Raw genomic sequence first — 15,287 nt, 5'->3', positions numbered from 1 at the left:
CGCTGGGACCACTTATGTGAAAGAGGACCGCCGGCTGCGTATAAAAATACCAGGTTTATGGTACACATCTGCTGCCATAACACGGGTACTTGACGTCAAAGTAGCAACGTAAAAACGCGGCAGGCAGTCCACCCGGAACTTCACTCTCCCAATCAACTTTTTTAATTCCTTATGCTGCTAGCCTTAGTAAATAGATAGGGAAGCATATTTACTTGTTTTACATCTTTTTACATTTCTTTAGTTACTTCCTGGTTTCCATGTCGTCATAAATCCCAGGAGCCTTCAGGAGAGGAGGAGGAGGGGTTTTTCCAGCTAAGCACACCTTCCTGCCTGAGCTAAGGGCACATGGATTCCAGGTAGTAAATGCTACATGAATCCTCTGCCCTTACTCAAGATGACCATGGCAAGAAATGCTAGGCGGTGTTTTTCAAAGTGATTTCTCAGCAAAAGAAAGCGTGGAGATATGGAGTTTTCTTTGAATATTAACAACAAATTAAGCTGCATTTTTGGTTTGTGGTGCTTAGATGCAGTGGAGTTGGACTTTAAAGCAAGCCTATCACAAGCCTGGGCAATACAAAGAAAAGCATATGATGAAAGAAATAAAAATGAACACACAAAATTTGAGGTTACCTTCAGTGAAAGATGCCAACAAACTGACAGTAAAAGACAAGATTGGTCCCGACCCTACTGCCTCCAAAGCTTCCTGGTAGTATGGTCATGGATGACCTCACTGTCCACTAGGGGTTGGAATTGGATGTATCCAAATGTAACATTTCCAGTAAAAGTCAAAATGAGCACATTACTTTAGCTTACTTTATCACTGAACTATTTGTTGCTTTTAGAATTTAAGTTTTTGCAAAGGTAAGCTCTTGTACATTATGAATTAGTTTGAATTACCTGTGTTTTTAACAGCCTTAAATGTATTGCCTGCCTTAGCCCAACACTGAAGATGCAAGGTATTGTATGCATATGGCCTACATTTGAATTTGCATACCACCGACACTCAAAATTTCTAAGCGCAGAATTTGATGCACATGCAACAGGTTAGCGCAGCAGAACAAACTGTGCAAAGCCAACACGAATTTCTGCGAATGCTAAAATAAGCAAATATGTTCTCACTGGAAAGAAAAATACAGGACTAGGGACATGGATTACTAGTACTTGGAAGTTTAGGAGCAGCATTTTGTAACAAATACACCAAGGATAGATGGAAACATAGCAAAGAAAAATGAAATTGTAAATGCTACTTTTTTCCAATATGCCATCAAAATGGAATGCATAGACCACAGAACTATACTTACTCTTTTTCAACATCACCATCACTTTCGTCCGTGCTTTCAAAATTCCAATTTCTAAAACCTGAGCCTTTCTTGGACTCTGATCTGCCCAAAGCTAAAACAAAGCAGAGCCAGTCCATATCAGACAATGCATGTACAGTTCTAATTGCCAACAAACTAAGGTAAAACCAACCAGTTTAGTTTTAATTTAAAGAACTCCAGGCAACAGTAAAACCTTACTTTTAGTAGTTAGTAGGATGATCTGAAAGATATTTTAAATTTACGACAAGTTTGTCTATACTAAAAAAAACAAGCAGGTTAATTTTGCAGTAGAAACACTTAATAGATCTTAATGACGTAACCCCCCCCCCCCCCCCCGGCAGTCCCTTCCTCAACTCCTTGGTCAACTGTCAGCGCATCCCAAAGTTCTTGTTAATTTTTGATTAAACTGACACTGACTGCCTTCTCTGAAATTTGTTGCATGCAAACATCTGATGGCTCAGCCAGCAATCACTGCAGGGTAATAGTGTACTAAACCAGACTCCACAGGCATAGAGTCAAGTGAAAGGCAGGGTAACATTCTTTTGCCCAGAATGGCCAAGTTACAGGTCTCATTGTCACCTGAATAAAAGTAAGGAAAGTGAGTAGATATTTAATATCCCCCTGCCTGTGCCACCGATCAATTCTGCATTGCATAAAAAAAAAAAAAAAAAATGTTCTTCGACTCTACTGGGAGTATTTCATGTCCCCCTCTGTGGCTGCAGTTCCCCCCCTCTGACCTCTGCATCAGTACTGTCAGCAGAAGAAACCACAATGCATGGCAAGGACCCCCAATTCGACAACCTCAGAAAGGTTGAATTCTGAAGAGTCTTTAAGGGACTTTATTCTCAGCATAGGCAGGGGAGAGGTGTGTTAAAGTAATTGTAAAGCTATAGGTTGTTTTTAAAACATGTTCTACTTACCCAATCTTCTTTTGGCGTCCCTGGCTGGCACACCTGCCGCTTGCTATGGGGCACTCTTGAATGCTCACTCCCACTTCTGGATAGATCTCGGGGCAATCCACTGGAAGTCCGAAGTCCCTCCCCCCAACTTTCTGGGCCTGTTACAGGTACTAGCTCCTGCTCCTGGTCAGATCGCCTAGGAGAGGGGTCCTCAAACTACGGCCCTCCAGCTGTTGAGGAACTACACATCCCATGAGGCATTGTAAAACTCTGACATTCACAGACATGACTAGGCATGATGGGAATTGTAGTTCCTGAACAACTGGAGGGACATAGTTTGAAGATCCCTGGCCTAGGAGATCCAAGCAGAAATTTGCCCTCCTCAATCCCTGCCCGCAACTTTTTGGGATGAATCACAGGTCCCAGGCTGCAGGTCCATTCACAGGGCACATCTCAGCTTGCACAAGCGCAGCGGGTAGCCGCTGTGAAACTGAAAGTAGTCACAGCCGGCTTCCCACAATTTACATGTTGGCGCTGGTACCCCAAGACCGATGAAGAAGCGGTTTAGGTGAGGATGACGCTGGACCCTTGGACAGCATTTATATTTTAAGAATATGGGTAGTAGTGAGGTGCTGTTACTAAATGGTGTAAAGTGCAGATAAAGTATGCAGGATAAACTTTTCCAATATTGTTATAGTATAAACACTTCATGCAATAATTAATGTGATCAAGTGGCTCCAATTCCCGAGTTAGGGTGACTTCACTTTAAACATATATGACAATCAAAAGAAAATGAGGTGATTGTGACTGCACCATCAAAAATTGCCAAAAAGAGATGGCAATAATAAATAATACCAAATAGGTGATAAAATGCTAGTGCAGGACCGTGCTGTTGGTCCTAAAACGTGCCAGGTCCAGATCTGTGCAATAATTAATATAAAATTCCAATTGATAAAACATAAGGAGTCATGCACATGTGTGTGTTATGAATACACAAAAAAAAAAAAAAAAAAAGAAACTTCCCGATGACGCCATATCCGGGCAAAATGCCTTGAGGTTCCCAAGCACTACATCACATCCGGTTTTGCGGCTGGTCAGAGCGGAGGTTGACACGCACTGTGGAATGCACGCCACACACCTGAGCGGCGATCCCTGGAATCTGTGTTTTTTTTTTGGCTTGCAGCAAGTGCCTTAGAGGCACCCACAAATGTGAGTTCATTACCTTTATTTTGCTTTTATACTTTAATAAAAATACTACACAATGAGAAGTTTCTCCTGCATTCCTTGAGAATTATATACATGAAGTAATACTATAACAAGATCGGAAAGGTTTATCCTGCATACTCCAGCTGCACTTTATACCATTTAGTAGCAGTGCCTCACTACTACCCATATTCTTATTTAGGTATTACTACTTAAATTGAAGGCAGCTCTACCTAATATAATATTAGCTTACCAAGCCATACTCCTTACATTTCATCACATTTATATTTTAAGGATACGTAAGCCGCACTATAAAATAGTGGAATTTTTGGTTTAGCCGTAAAATCCTTTTCTTGGAGTACATCACGGGACAAAGAGCATCCTCATTTCCAAGACGATAGGATCATGCTGCCATCTTCAGCTATTCGACACTGAAAAAAGACAGTAAATCCCCTTATAGGTATACCCTCTCCCTGTTAGGGCAAGGCTTCAGTTTTTGTAGCAAGCCATAAACCCCAAAAAGGTGGACAGGCAAAATCCCCGTGTCCTGTGATGTACTCTAAAAAAGGAATTGCTTTATTGTACAATATAGGACAAAAGAGCATCTAAATATCCGTGACGCAAGGGATGTCCCAAAGTACTGAATATGAGGGGAAGGCAACACAGCAACAAACCAACATGCTCCAAAACCAAACCACAAAAGATTAGAATCTCATGCAGCAGCCCTCAGTTGCTCTAACAACCATCTGATAAAACTTTGTAAACCTATGAACCAAATACCAGGTAACAGCTTTACAAATACAGTTGTGGGGAAAATTATTATTTGATCCCCTGCAGATTTTGTAAGTTTGCCCACTTACAAACCAATTGAAGGGTCTAGAATTTGTATCATAGGTGTATTTTAAATGATAGAGACAGAATATCAACTAAAAATCCAGACAAAAACATGATAAAAATGGTATAAATTGAGTTGCAGTTCAGTGAGTAAAAAAAATAAATAAATGATCCCCAAGCAAAACATGACTTGGTGGAGAAACCCTTGTTGGCAAGCACAGAGTTATGACGTCTCTTGTAATTGGTGACCAGGTTTGCACACATCTCATGAGGGATTTTGGTTCACTCTTCTTTACAGATCTTCTCTAAATCCTTAAAACAGAACTCTAGCTTTTCCTCCCCAAAACAACAGATGCATTGTGCATGTAAATGAATCACAATCCCAGTATCAGTTTCTCTGTATCTTACCTCATTTAGCTGTATACAGCAGGTTTCTGTGTCTGATGTCACTCCTCCCCCTGACTGAATAGCAAAGTTCTCCGACTTCCTGTTTGCTTGCTTTGCCAGTCCTGATACTACATGTCCTATGATTTTTTTGAGCCTCTGTAATTTTAGGGTTGGCTATGGAAGTCACTTGTAGCAGTTGTGGGAGTTGATGTGGGCAAGTAAGGGTTACTGTGGGTGTTTCTGGGCCTTCGTCTGGGTGATTATGGGAATATCGGAACTGTGTTATCCCCACCCACACTCCATTCCTCTGTGCAATAAGCAGGAAGTGGAACTTTAGTCAGAAAGTTAAAGTTATTCTACAGGCAATTTTTTTTATTTTCTAAAAATAACAAACATGTCATGCTTCCCTGCTGTGTGTAATGGTTTGCCATACTTCCCTGCTCTGTGTAATGGTTTGTTATACTTCCCTGCTCTGTGTAATGGTTTGTCATACTTCCCTGCTCTGTGTAGCGGTTTGTCATACTTCCCTGCTCTGTGTAATGGTTTGTCATACTTCCCTGCTCTGTGTAATGGTTTGCCATACTTCCCTGCTCTGTGTAATGGTTTGCCATACTTCCCTGCTCTGTGTAATGGTTTGTCATACTTCCCTGCTCTGTGTAATGGTTTGTCATACTTCCCTGCTCTGTGTAATGGTTTGTCATACTTCCCTGCTCTGTGTAATGGTTTGTCATACTTCCCTGCTCTGTGTAATGGTTTGTCATACTTCCCTGCTCTGTGTAATGGTTTGTTATACTTCCCTGCTCTGTGTAATGGTGCATCATACTTCCCTGCTCTGTGTAATGGTGTGCCATACTTCTCTGGTCTGTGTAATGGTTTTGCAGAGAGCAGCCCTGATCCTCCTCCTACCCCACTGCAACTTGCTAAGAGGCACTCATTCACACAACCCACACAGAAAAATGCATGGCTACGTCCACCAAACACATCAATTGCACTGTGTCATTTAGACTAGGTTTACATCTGCATTTCTGAATTCATGGCAACCCGTACAAAAAACACACGCTTTGACGTGCATTTCTAAAATGCGCGGCAATGCACGTTGCACTTTCATTATCATTTAGGCTGCATTCTGATCTGCACTCGCAAAAAACCTGTCCACGCTTTGCTGTGTGCTTTGAAAACAAAATCTTGTGTGTGTTACCACTTGTTCGCATCTGCCTGTTTCCAAATGCACGGCAGCCCGAAAAATAAAAAAAATATGCTTTGCAGTGTTTTTCGAAAATGCGCAGCAATGTATGTCATGTTTCCGAATGCAACCAGCACAGAAAAACTTTGTTCTGCGTTTCAAAAACACATAGGAACGCATGTGTGGCAACATAACTGCATACTTGGCGGTGCATTTGGAAAATGCACAGCAACGAGTATCACACTTGTTAACCAGATATACCCACCCCACACAGGGGTATAGGGCGGGTATTTGGAATGTGGCTGGGTGCTCCTTCCTATGACTCCTTAACTCCCTTCTGTGCTGGGGGATAGGATTGTGGGCCGTCCCTGGGAGTCCGGGGTGTCCCAAATAGAAAACGGGCTTAGTGGGTCTTCTCCTGGTATGGTGATAATGTCCGTGAGTGGGGTCCGGTCAGTCGTTAGTATGTACAGGCGGGAAGGTCACATAGGGCAAAGAAAGGCTCGATATTATAGTGTAATATCGTTTACACCTTTATTTAAATGGATATACAATAAATGGGTACTCCCATGTTAAAAGCAAATACAGAGCAAGGAAATGGTGTCCTGGAACGCAATGCGTTCCACCAGGATAACGGAAGTGACGTGACGGCGCTGTACGCGTTTCGTCATCAGACGTCTTCTGCATTAAGTCACGCTGCATGGTGTGCGTATGGTCGTGCTGGATGGTGTGCTTATGGTCAGAGTCAGCATTTTTCTTCCTCCCAACACAGCAAGTAGAGTTAATGCCAAAGAGCTCAATTTTGATCTCATCTGACCACAACACTTTCTCCAGTCTCTCTCTGAATCATTTAGATGTTCCTTGGCAAACTTCAGATGGGCCTGTACATGTGCCTTCTTGAGAAGGGGGACCTTGCGGGCCCTGCAGGATTTCAATCCATGGCAGCTTATTGTATTATCATTGATTTGTTTGGTGACTGTGCTCCCAACTGCCTTGAGATCATTCACAAGCGTCTCTTGTGCAGTTCTGGACTGATTTTTTTTTCTCATGATTATCCTTACCCCATGAGGTGAAATCTTGCATGGGGCTCCTGACCGAAGGCGATTGATGGTTATTTTGTATTTCTTCCAACAGATGTCTCCTTCTCACCAAGTTTCTTGCTGATGGTCTTGTAGCCACTTCCAGTCTTGTGCAGGTCTTTCAATCTTGTCCCCGACATCAATTTGACAGGTCCGTGGTCTTTTCCATGATGGTTAGAAAGAATGGAAGAAAGATTCTGTGTACAGGTGACTTTTATACATAGAATACATTTTTGCTAGGAGCACCTTCTTAAATTGACACGACTAATCTGTGTGCCACACGAGCACATTGCAGGTTGGTAAGAGATCAAATACTGCTTTTACTCACTGAACTGCAACTCAATTTATAACATTTCTATTTGTTTTTTTTTCTCGATTTTTGTCTCCATCATTTAAAACGCACCTAGAATAAAAATTAAAAACCTCCTTTTGTGGGCAAACTTTCAAAATCTGCAGGGGATTTAATAATCATTTTCCCCACTAGAATAGGTTTAACTTATTAAAGGAGTAAATTCTTTTCATTCAGGGGTGAGATTTATGAGAGTTACAAATCATTGTGTTCCGTTTTTATCTAGAGTCCTAACTTTTTGGGAGTTAGGGTTGTAATTTCCCTCATGTGTGAATATGTATCCAAAGTGAGCACACCTTACTATGTAAAAGAACATCCTAATTTTTTTTTTTTTTTTTGTAGTTTTGGACAGAGAAGGGAATGGCTGAAGTAGAATCTGATTAAAAAAAAAAAAAACTGTGAGGCATCATTGCTATAGCAGGAACTAGAAGCTACATACAGGGGAGCACCAATGTCACTTCCTGTTATTTTCTTCTTCACTGTCAGGCTACAATTCCCATAATGCAATGTAAACAAGTGTACAACAATGGGTGTTCATTTGGTTGGGGCTGTGGACATTTGTGGCAGATCAGAAGTGTGCCTTTCATGCCATCCCAGGTTTGTCAATGGCTTTCTAATGCATTAGGACACACAAAACGGGACACTTGCACAGCCTGTGAATTACAGCCATGGATTGACTGTCAGTCACTGTGTGAGGCCCTGATAGGCAAGAAAAACCAGGAGTCCCCTAGCGTGTCACTCATTTAAAACAACGCAATGAGAGGGGCGCGTTAGGCTGGGAGTCGGGAGATGCCACGGTTCGCCCACTACAGCAAGTGGCAGCATAACTACATTGCCATTCACAGAGAAAAAAAAAAAAAAAGGCTATTGGGGGGGGGGGGTTAACACAAGACGAGTGGCCACCAGTTTTAGTAAATGGAAATAAAGAGGAAAGAACCATTTACAGGTAAGTCTGTCATAATATGCTAGTATGTGGCTGAGTTAAGTTATGGCTTAACCCTGCAGGGGGGGGGGGGGGGCATTTTCTTTTTTATTTTAGTGGCGGTTTACTACCACTTACAATGAGAACTCTTAGCAAAGTTAAGTTAATTTCTGTGACCCACATTCAGCCGACAGCAGGCTAAAGCCCGCTTCCTACTGATGTTACACAGCCTGTCCAGACTCTACAGGGATCCTGACAATGTCAGATCTGTGCAGATGCCTGACTGGCAGCTGGCCCAGAATCTCAGTACGGTGCTGAGAGCCTGAGCCAGCTGCTCCCGTCCTGTCCACAGTCCACGCTCTAGTGAGCACTGGAGGGGCAGCACACAGAGCAGACCCGAGAACTGAATGATCAGCAGTCTTTTATCGGCCAGTTCTCGATGTAGAGGCGTGGGGGGACAGATGCAGCATCGGTGGCTGCATGTTGCATTTACAAAGGCAAGTTTGACTGTTTATTTCAAATCCTGCTTTTCTCTTTTAAATAGTTATGTGGACCAATCTGGTCAATAACACATGCAGCTAAATGTACTGTATGTTGAATGAATCCAAAGCTTCCTCAAATTGGCTGAGTCAGATATTGTGATGTCATCCTCCTACCTCTTCACCTTAGCCAATCATAGCAAGTTTTGTATTCATAAAAAACAAAGCTCCCTGTGAGTCATTTTTTCCCGGAAGCACGATGGGCAGTTCCCACCCCTCTACTGGAACACAGCATCGCATACAATTCATACAGCGCTGACAGCTGCTGCATGCATTAGTGAAGTCAATCGTTTATTTGGAACAGCTCGGTCGAAACTAACTATACAAACTTCACTAAAACATTGAGCTTTAAAAAGGTGGTGCATGGCCAACTGTAATACCATGACAAAACAGTGACAAAAAAGGAGGAAAAAAGGAGCTGCAAAGGAGAACAGGCAAGGAAACTATATATTGATTGGGAGGGAGCCCTTTTCAGAGACAATGTCACCTTGCCTTGCATGTTGGTGAGAATAGCACCAATGGAAGAAATTTATTTTACCATAGCTAAGCATTTTGCCATGTTCTGTAACAGAATAAAATATATATGAGAGCAGGGCCATTGAGATGTACCTCTCAAGCTTTCACTCTAATTGGAATTTTCAGCACAGATTGGCATCGGATTGGTAGTTTGTGAGGCATTCAATACAGATCTTTTTCATGTGATAGTACAGAGAAACACTTGCTTTGTTTCACTGTCCTAACTTATCAAGAGACCAGTAGAGAGCAGGTAAAACACAAAACAGTGCAGTAAAAATCCTGCTTTCACTTCTGCACCAAATTGCTTACACTTCTCTACAGAAAATGGCAAGGCTAGGTTCACTTTGTTGCCGGAAGGCGTAGAATCACATGCATTTCCACAGCTGCATCAAAAATTCGCTGATTTTAACAAGATGCGGCAGTGACAATAACCCTGAATGGCAACCCTACGTACTAAAACAAGTGGCACGGTTTCCAGCATGCTGAAATATGAACCTAGCCTAGTTTCTGAAAAGGTGCAGGGATATTTTCCCTGCTTGGCCACTGGGAAATGCGAAGATGTGAACCCAGACTTAAAGTGATTGTAAAGTCTTGTGCCTTTTTTTTTTTTTTTTTTTTTAAACAACAAACATATTATACTTACCTCCTCTGTGCAGTGGTTTTGCACAGGGCAGTCTGGATCCTCCTCTTCTTGGGTCTCTTTGCTGGTCCTGGCCCCTCCCTCCTGTCGAGTTCACCCACAGCAAACAGCTTGCTATGGGGGCACCGAGGCCGAACTGCAGCTCCATGTGTCCATTCAGACACAGAGCTGCCATTCGGCCCCGCCCTCTCTCCCGATTGACAGCAGCGGGAGCCAATGGCGCCACTCCTGAGTCCCAGCCAATAAGGAGGGGTAGTCCCGGACAGCTGAGGGACTCGTGGATATCGCTGAAGAGAGATGGGGCTCAGGTAAGTATTAGGGGTGCTGGGGAAGCTGCTACAGATAGAAAGCTTTTCATCTTAATGTATAAGGATAAAACAACCTTCTGCCTTTACAACTCCTTTATGGGTACTTGCACACGATACTGATGTTTGATCATCAGTATTCTGGCGGAAATTTCTTGCGTTTATTTTGCACATATTTGCCCGTACATGCATAAAGTAAATTCTAGCTCCCAGAATGAAATTCTAATCTATTCAAAATTAACATTGTACGCACGCATGCAATACTAACTGGCAACGCATATGTTTTTTTTCTTAAGGATCTTTATGGTGTATTTACATCAGTGTTAAAAAAAAAAAAAGTTAGGTACCTGGTAACTCTTTTTCTAAGAAGTCTTCCAGGGCAGCATCTGAGAGATAGGCTCCTCTCACCTGAAACAGGGAACACATTACTGTGGCTCAGTAATAGTAAAGCATCGAAGGAACCCTCACTAAGCTTATGAATCCGCAAAACCCTTTTGTATTGTTGTTTAGGGTGGAAACGAGTGCTGCCCTGGAAGACCTCTTTGAAAAAGAAAAAAAGGTTACCCGGTACCTAAATGTTTTCTCTAATTGTCTTCCAGGGCAGCAAATGAGAGGATGTATCAAGCAATACTTAGTAGGGGAGGGAATAAAGTCTGGGGCACCAATGTCTGACCCTGACTGGACAGCTGGTCGATGCAGTAATGCCTTGCAAAGGTATTGAAGCTTGACCATGTCGATGCCCTGCAGATCTGCTCCGGCCCTTTCTGTGCTTGAGGATGCCCAAGCTCTTGTCAAGTGGGCTTTGACTCCGCTTGGTGCTGCAAGGTTTTGTGCTTGGTAGGCTGCCTGAATAGCAAGCTTTATCCATCTGGCTATAGTACTTTTCCAGGCCTGTTTCCATTTGTTGACTCCTGCGTGGAGAACGATTAGTGTGGTAGTTTTTCGACAATCCTTAGTCCTCTCAAGGTAAGTTATTAGAATTTTTCTTACATCCAGCTTGTTGTATGTATCGCTTTTCCTGCTATCCAGCCAACCCGGAAGGGAGGGGCTAACCACATCCTGTGTTCTGTGGAATGTAGGAGACTTTAGGTAGAAAAGCTGGGTCTAGGGTGAGGATTATTTTATCCATCTGAATCAGACAATACGGTTCTGTCATAGATAGAGCCTGTATTTCGCTGACTCTCCTCGCTGACACAGGCACCGCTAGGAGTACTGTTTTTACTGAAAGGTATCTGAGCATTCTTCCCATGGTTCAAAAGGTGTAGAAGAGAAGAGAAGAATCCTTTAAGTACCGTGGAGAGGTCACGTCAGAGTTCTGGTGAACTTTGTGGGTCTGGCTCTTTTTAACGAGAGAGTAAATCTTCTTATGGGGGGGGGGGGGGGTCTTCTGCCAGCCTGATATCTGGCAGGAAGAAGACCCCCCCATAAGAAGGGGGGGGTCTTCAAAGTGTTATGGGAAATGCTGTTGACCACTCCTTCCTGTGAGAAATCTAAAATTTCTGGAATAGTCTCCTTATCGGGGTCTCCTTTGCTCCCGTAGAGAAAACTCTCTCACTTTCCTGTAGATGGTTACAGGTTTTCTGCTGGCTAAAATGGTGTCTTATCACCTTGTTTGACAGACCCTTCCTCTGTAGTTTCACCCTTTCAGGAACCAGGCCGAAAGCTTCATGACCTTGTGGTTCGGGTGGTTGACTGGCCCCTGCAATAGGTGGTCTGCTATATCTGGAAGCATTAGATATGGTTGAAAACTGAGATTCAAGTGACTGAACCGTGGTCTCTGGGGCCAATGAGGTGAAATAAGTATCACAGTTGCCCTTTCTTCCCTGATCTTTTGTACTACCTTTGGTATGAGGACAGTTGGGAATGCATAACACAGCTGGTATGCCCAATTTTGGTTGAACGTGTCTACACCGATGTTTCCATCTGTGGGGTTCAGGGAGAAGAATTTTGGGAGTTTAGGATTTATGCTTGATGCAAAACAGGTCCACCTCAGGTACCCCCCCCCCCCCCCCCAGGTTTGAGTAATCCAAGAGAAGGTTGCTTGATTTAAAGGACCATTTGGTTTGTTTTATGGCTTTTCGACTTAAGAAGTGTGCCAGCGTGTTGTTGGTTCCTTTCAGATGTATGGTGGAGATGGATCTGATGTTTCTTTCGGCCCAAGACAGTGTAGTTTCTGCCAGACTCATTAGATTTTGTTCCCCCTTGTCTGTTAAGGTATGCCACCATTGTGGTGTTGTCTGACTGAATCCGAACATCTTTGTCCTGAATGGCAGATTGGAATGCTCTTAGCGCCTCCTCCACAGCTTTTAATTTCCTCATGTTTAAGGATGGTTGGGACCAATCAGGGATATATTTTCCTTGTACGCAATCATCCGCCATATGCGCTCCCCATCCCAGAGTGCTGGTGTCCGTAGAGATCCGCACCAGACTGCATCCATCTGGGTCCCTTGAGGTAAATCAGTTGGTTGAGCCACCATTGGAACCCTCTTTTGATTGAACGAGAAACCAAATTATTCATCTGTAGGAATCAACGGGTTGCCATCCCATCTGGCCAGGATGTGATTTTGTAGAGGCCTCATATGGAGCTGTGCCCAGGAGATGGCTGGAATTGAGGACGTTGTTAGTCCCAGCACTGCCATGCCCCACCTCATGGTCATGAATTTGGCTCCTATCAGAGATACTATCGCCTTCGTGATTTTTATGACCTTTTCCTCAGTTTTTCTTTATTCACAATCCATTCAACGCTTTGTAGGAAAGAGATGCTTTTGTGCAGATTGGCTGTCAGGCTGTATGCTGATTCCACGATGAACAGTAGATTGTCTAGGTATAGAACCACACCTATGCCTTGCGATCTTAGATTTTTCAGGGCTTCTGCCATAATTTTCAGGAAAATCCTGGGTGCCAAAGAAATGCCCAAAGCTGGAGCTGTCTACTGTGGTAGCTGGGCCTTGGAACGCAAATCTTAAAGTATTTTTGATGGCTTTTTTTTTTCTAAATCGGCACATGTAAGGTAGAGCTGTGCGAATAAACTCCTGTTTTTTTCTTCTTTCGGTGGTATGTGACAAATCACTTTTTGTTTTAGTAGGTTCTAGTGCAGATAAAGCCTTTGCGTGGTCTGTGCCTTTTGGATCCTGTGAAGGATTCCACACAATCTATTTTTGGCAACGATGTCTTGTCCCCCCATGACTTCAGCCACAGGGCTCTCCTGGCCGAATTAATTAGGCCAGTTGTCCTGGCCGATACCCTCACTGCTTCAGGCAAAGCACCTGCAAGGAATGCTGCTGCTGCTTAGTGTGCATGGTCCTTACTAAAGGGCCATACACACTAAGATTTTCTGAAGACTTTTTCCTTCAGATTTACCTTTTCTATATAGTGCAAGGGCCTGCCAGATTGCATACAAATTGAAAGTGTTTAGGTTTGACCTCATATTATATGGTTTTGGTAAGTCTAAAGGAAAAAGTCTTGAGAAAATCTTATAGTGTGTATGGCCCATAACTCTTCTTTTGGCATTTCTCCTTCTAGCAACTCTTGCAGCTGAGTCAGCCGGACTAGCAAGGTTCTAGCCATGTAAATGGAGGCTTTGGCCGGATTTAGATTCGCTGCTCCAGCTTCCCAAAGCTCTCTTTAGCAGTGCCTCTATCTTCTTATCCATAGGATCACTGAGGGTCCCGAAATCTTCGAAGGTTAAGTCGGACATGTTTGCGACTCTGGCAAGGGAGGCATCTACTTTAGGGCATTTTGCCCAGGATTCCATATCCTCCTCTGCGAAAGGATATCAGGGTCTCATGTACCGAAAATGTTCTTGGTTTTTTCGGTTGTAAACCTTTGTATATCTTATCGTGTAAGGAAAGCTCTGCGACTTTTTGCTCTTTGATGCCTAGTATATCTGCTATGGCTCTCAGCAAATTGTCCCTGTCTTCCGAAGGAAAAAAGGTTGCCTTCTAATGCTGGGTCTTCATCATTTGAGTTTGAGCAGTCTTCTAATTCTGAGCTATTTGAATTGGTTTCCATCCATCCCCTCATGCAGCGGGGAAGAGGTGGAACGCTGGGTCCACCTCTTCCCCGCTGCACGAGGGGATGGATGGCTTACTGGAAGACAGGGTATTGATGTGACTGGAACCTCCAGCTTTTTTAGTCGAACGTAGTGGCCAAATCATGCTTTTATCTCCTTTTTAAAGGAGTTGAGCATGTCTTTAAAGGAACCCCTGTGATTGATTGGCCACCATTTTGTTGATGCATTTTTGGCATAATGTTTTTTTCCCATTATGGAGGAAACCTGGGACCTCTACTTGTCTTTGCCCTTATCTCTTCTGGGGTCTTTGTAAATAAGCACAAAGGACCCAGTGAGACAGGTGATTGCCATACATAATCATAAGTAACAGTTTGTAGTGAAGTAAAGACCGAGGAAACTCCAGAGTGCTCTGGCTTTCCTTGGAGCTGTAGTGACAAGCAGGATCTGCAGGGCAGGGTGGAGAAGCATCTGACATTGTCAGCCTCAGGAAAAAAAAAAAACCCTGCATAGGTGCTTAACTGCTTCCTGCTGCAGCCCCTCCCCTAGCTGACCCCATGCAGGTTGGTGGATATACCTGCACTGCCATCTGCTTTTTCTGGTGTATTGCTTTAGAGAAGAGGGTCCATCTACCCATTTCCTTTCGCTTTGTTTATTTTTTTTTCTAAATTCAGCCGCCGCCCGGAAATGACGAACGCGGAATTGCCCTGTTCTGTCGCCCAGCTCCAGAGCTTCCGCCTTCACCAAGATGGTTGCGGACCTGAAGTGCGTCACCGGAAGTTCCGTCGGCTCTGTAAATGACGCTGCCATCTTGCTCCTCCAGCAGTGTGGATCAACTGTTCTGTAATGAGGCCACCGGCTAGGGGGGCAGCTCAAGGTTAGCTTAACTCCAGGGGCAGTGGTTTTTGGGGGAATGCCATTGACATTTAGTGCAGCTGGGGGGATGGTTGCATACCCCTCAGTAGGGGGCCAGCTCGCCCCGAGTTACTGTCCTTGACTTGCACAACCCAAAGCCCGCTGAGCTGGATGGGAGGCTGGCCAGGGAGTCCCCTGCAATTAGCACAGAAAATAGAGAAAAAAAAATAAACGTCTGCAGCTCCTGT

The 15,287-nt window shown here is 43.7% G+C and overlaps 1 protein-coding gene across 1 annotated transcript in view; it reads right to left on the bottom strand.

The window, feature by feature from the left end:
* The window catches only part of SENP6 (SUMO specific peptidase 6), a gene marked incomplete at its 3' end in the record, with an annotated part of 259,644 nt that overhangs the window by 241,326 nt on the left and 3,031 nt on the right, over positions 1–15,287 (bottom strand). Inside the window, 1 exon segment of the mRNA XM_082250891.1 lies at positions 1,302–1,392. Within this exon segment, the coding sequence (XP_082107017.1) occupies positions 1,302–1,392 (91 nt within the window).

This window comes from Pelophylax lessonae (genome assembly GCF_965119305.1).
Source record: "Pelophylax lessonae genome assembly, chromosome: 3".
Taxonomy (NCBI): Eukaryota; Metazoa; Chordata; class Amphibia; order Anura; family Ranidae; genus Pelophylax; species Pelophylax lessonae.
Note: the sequence above shows the minus strand (reverse complement) of the source record. Positions and strands in the feature narration are given on the sequence as shown.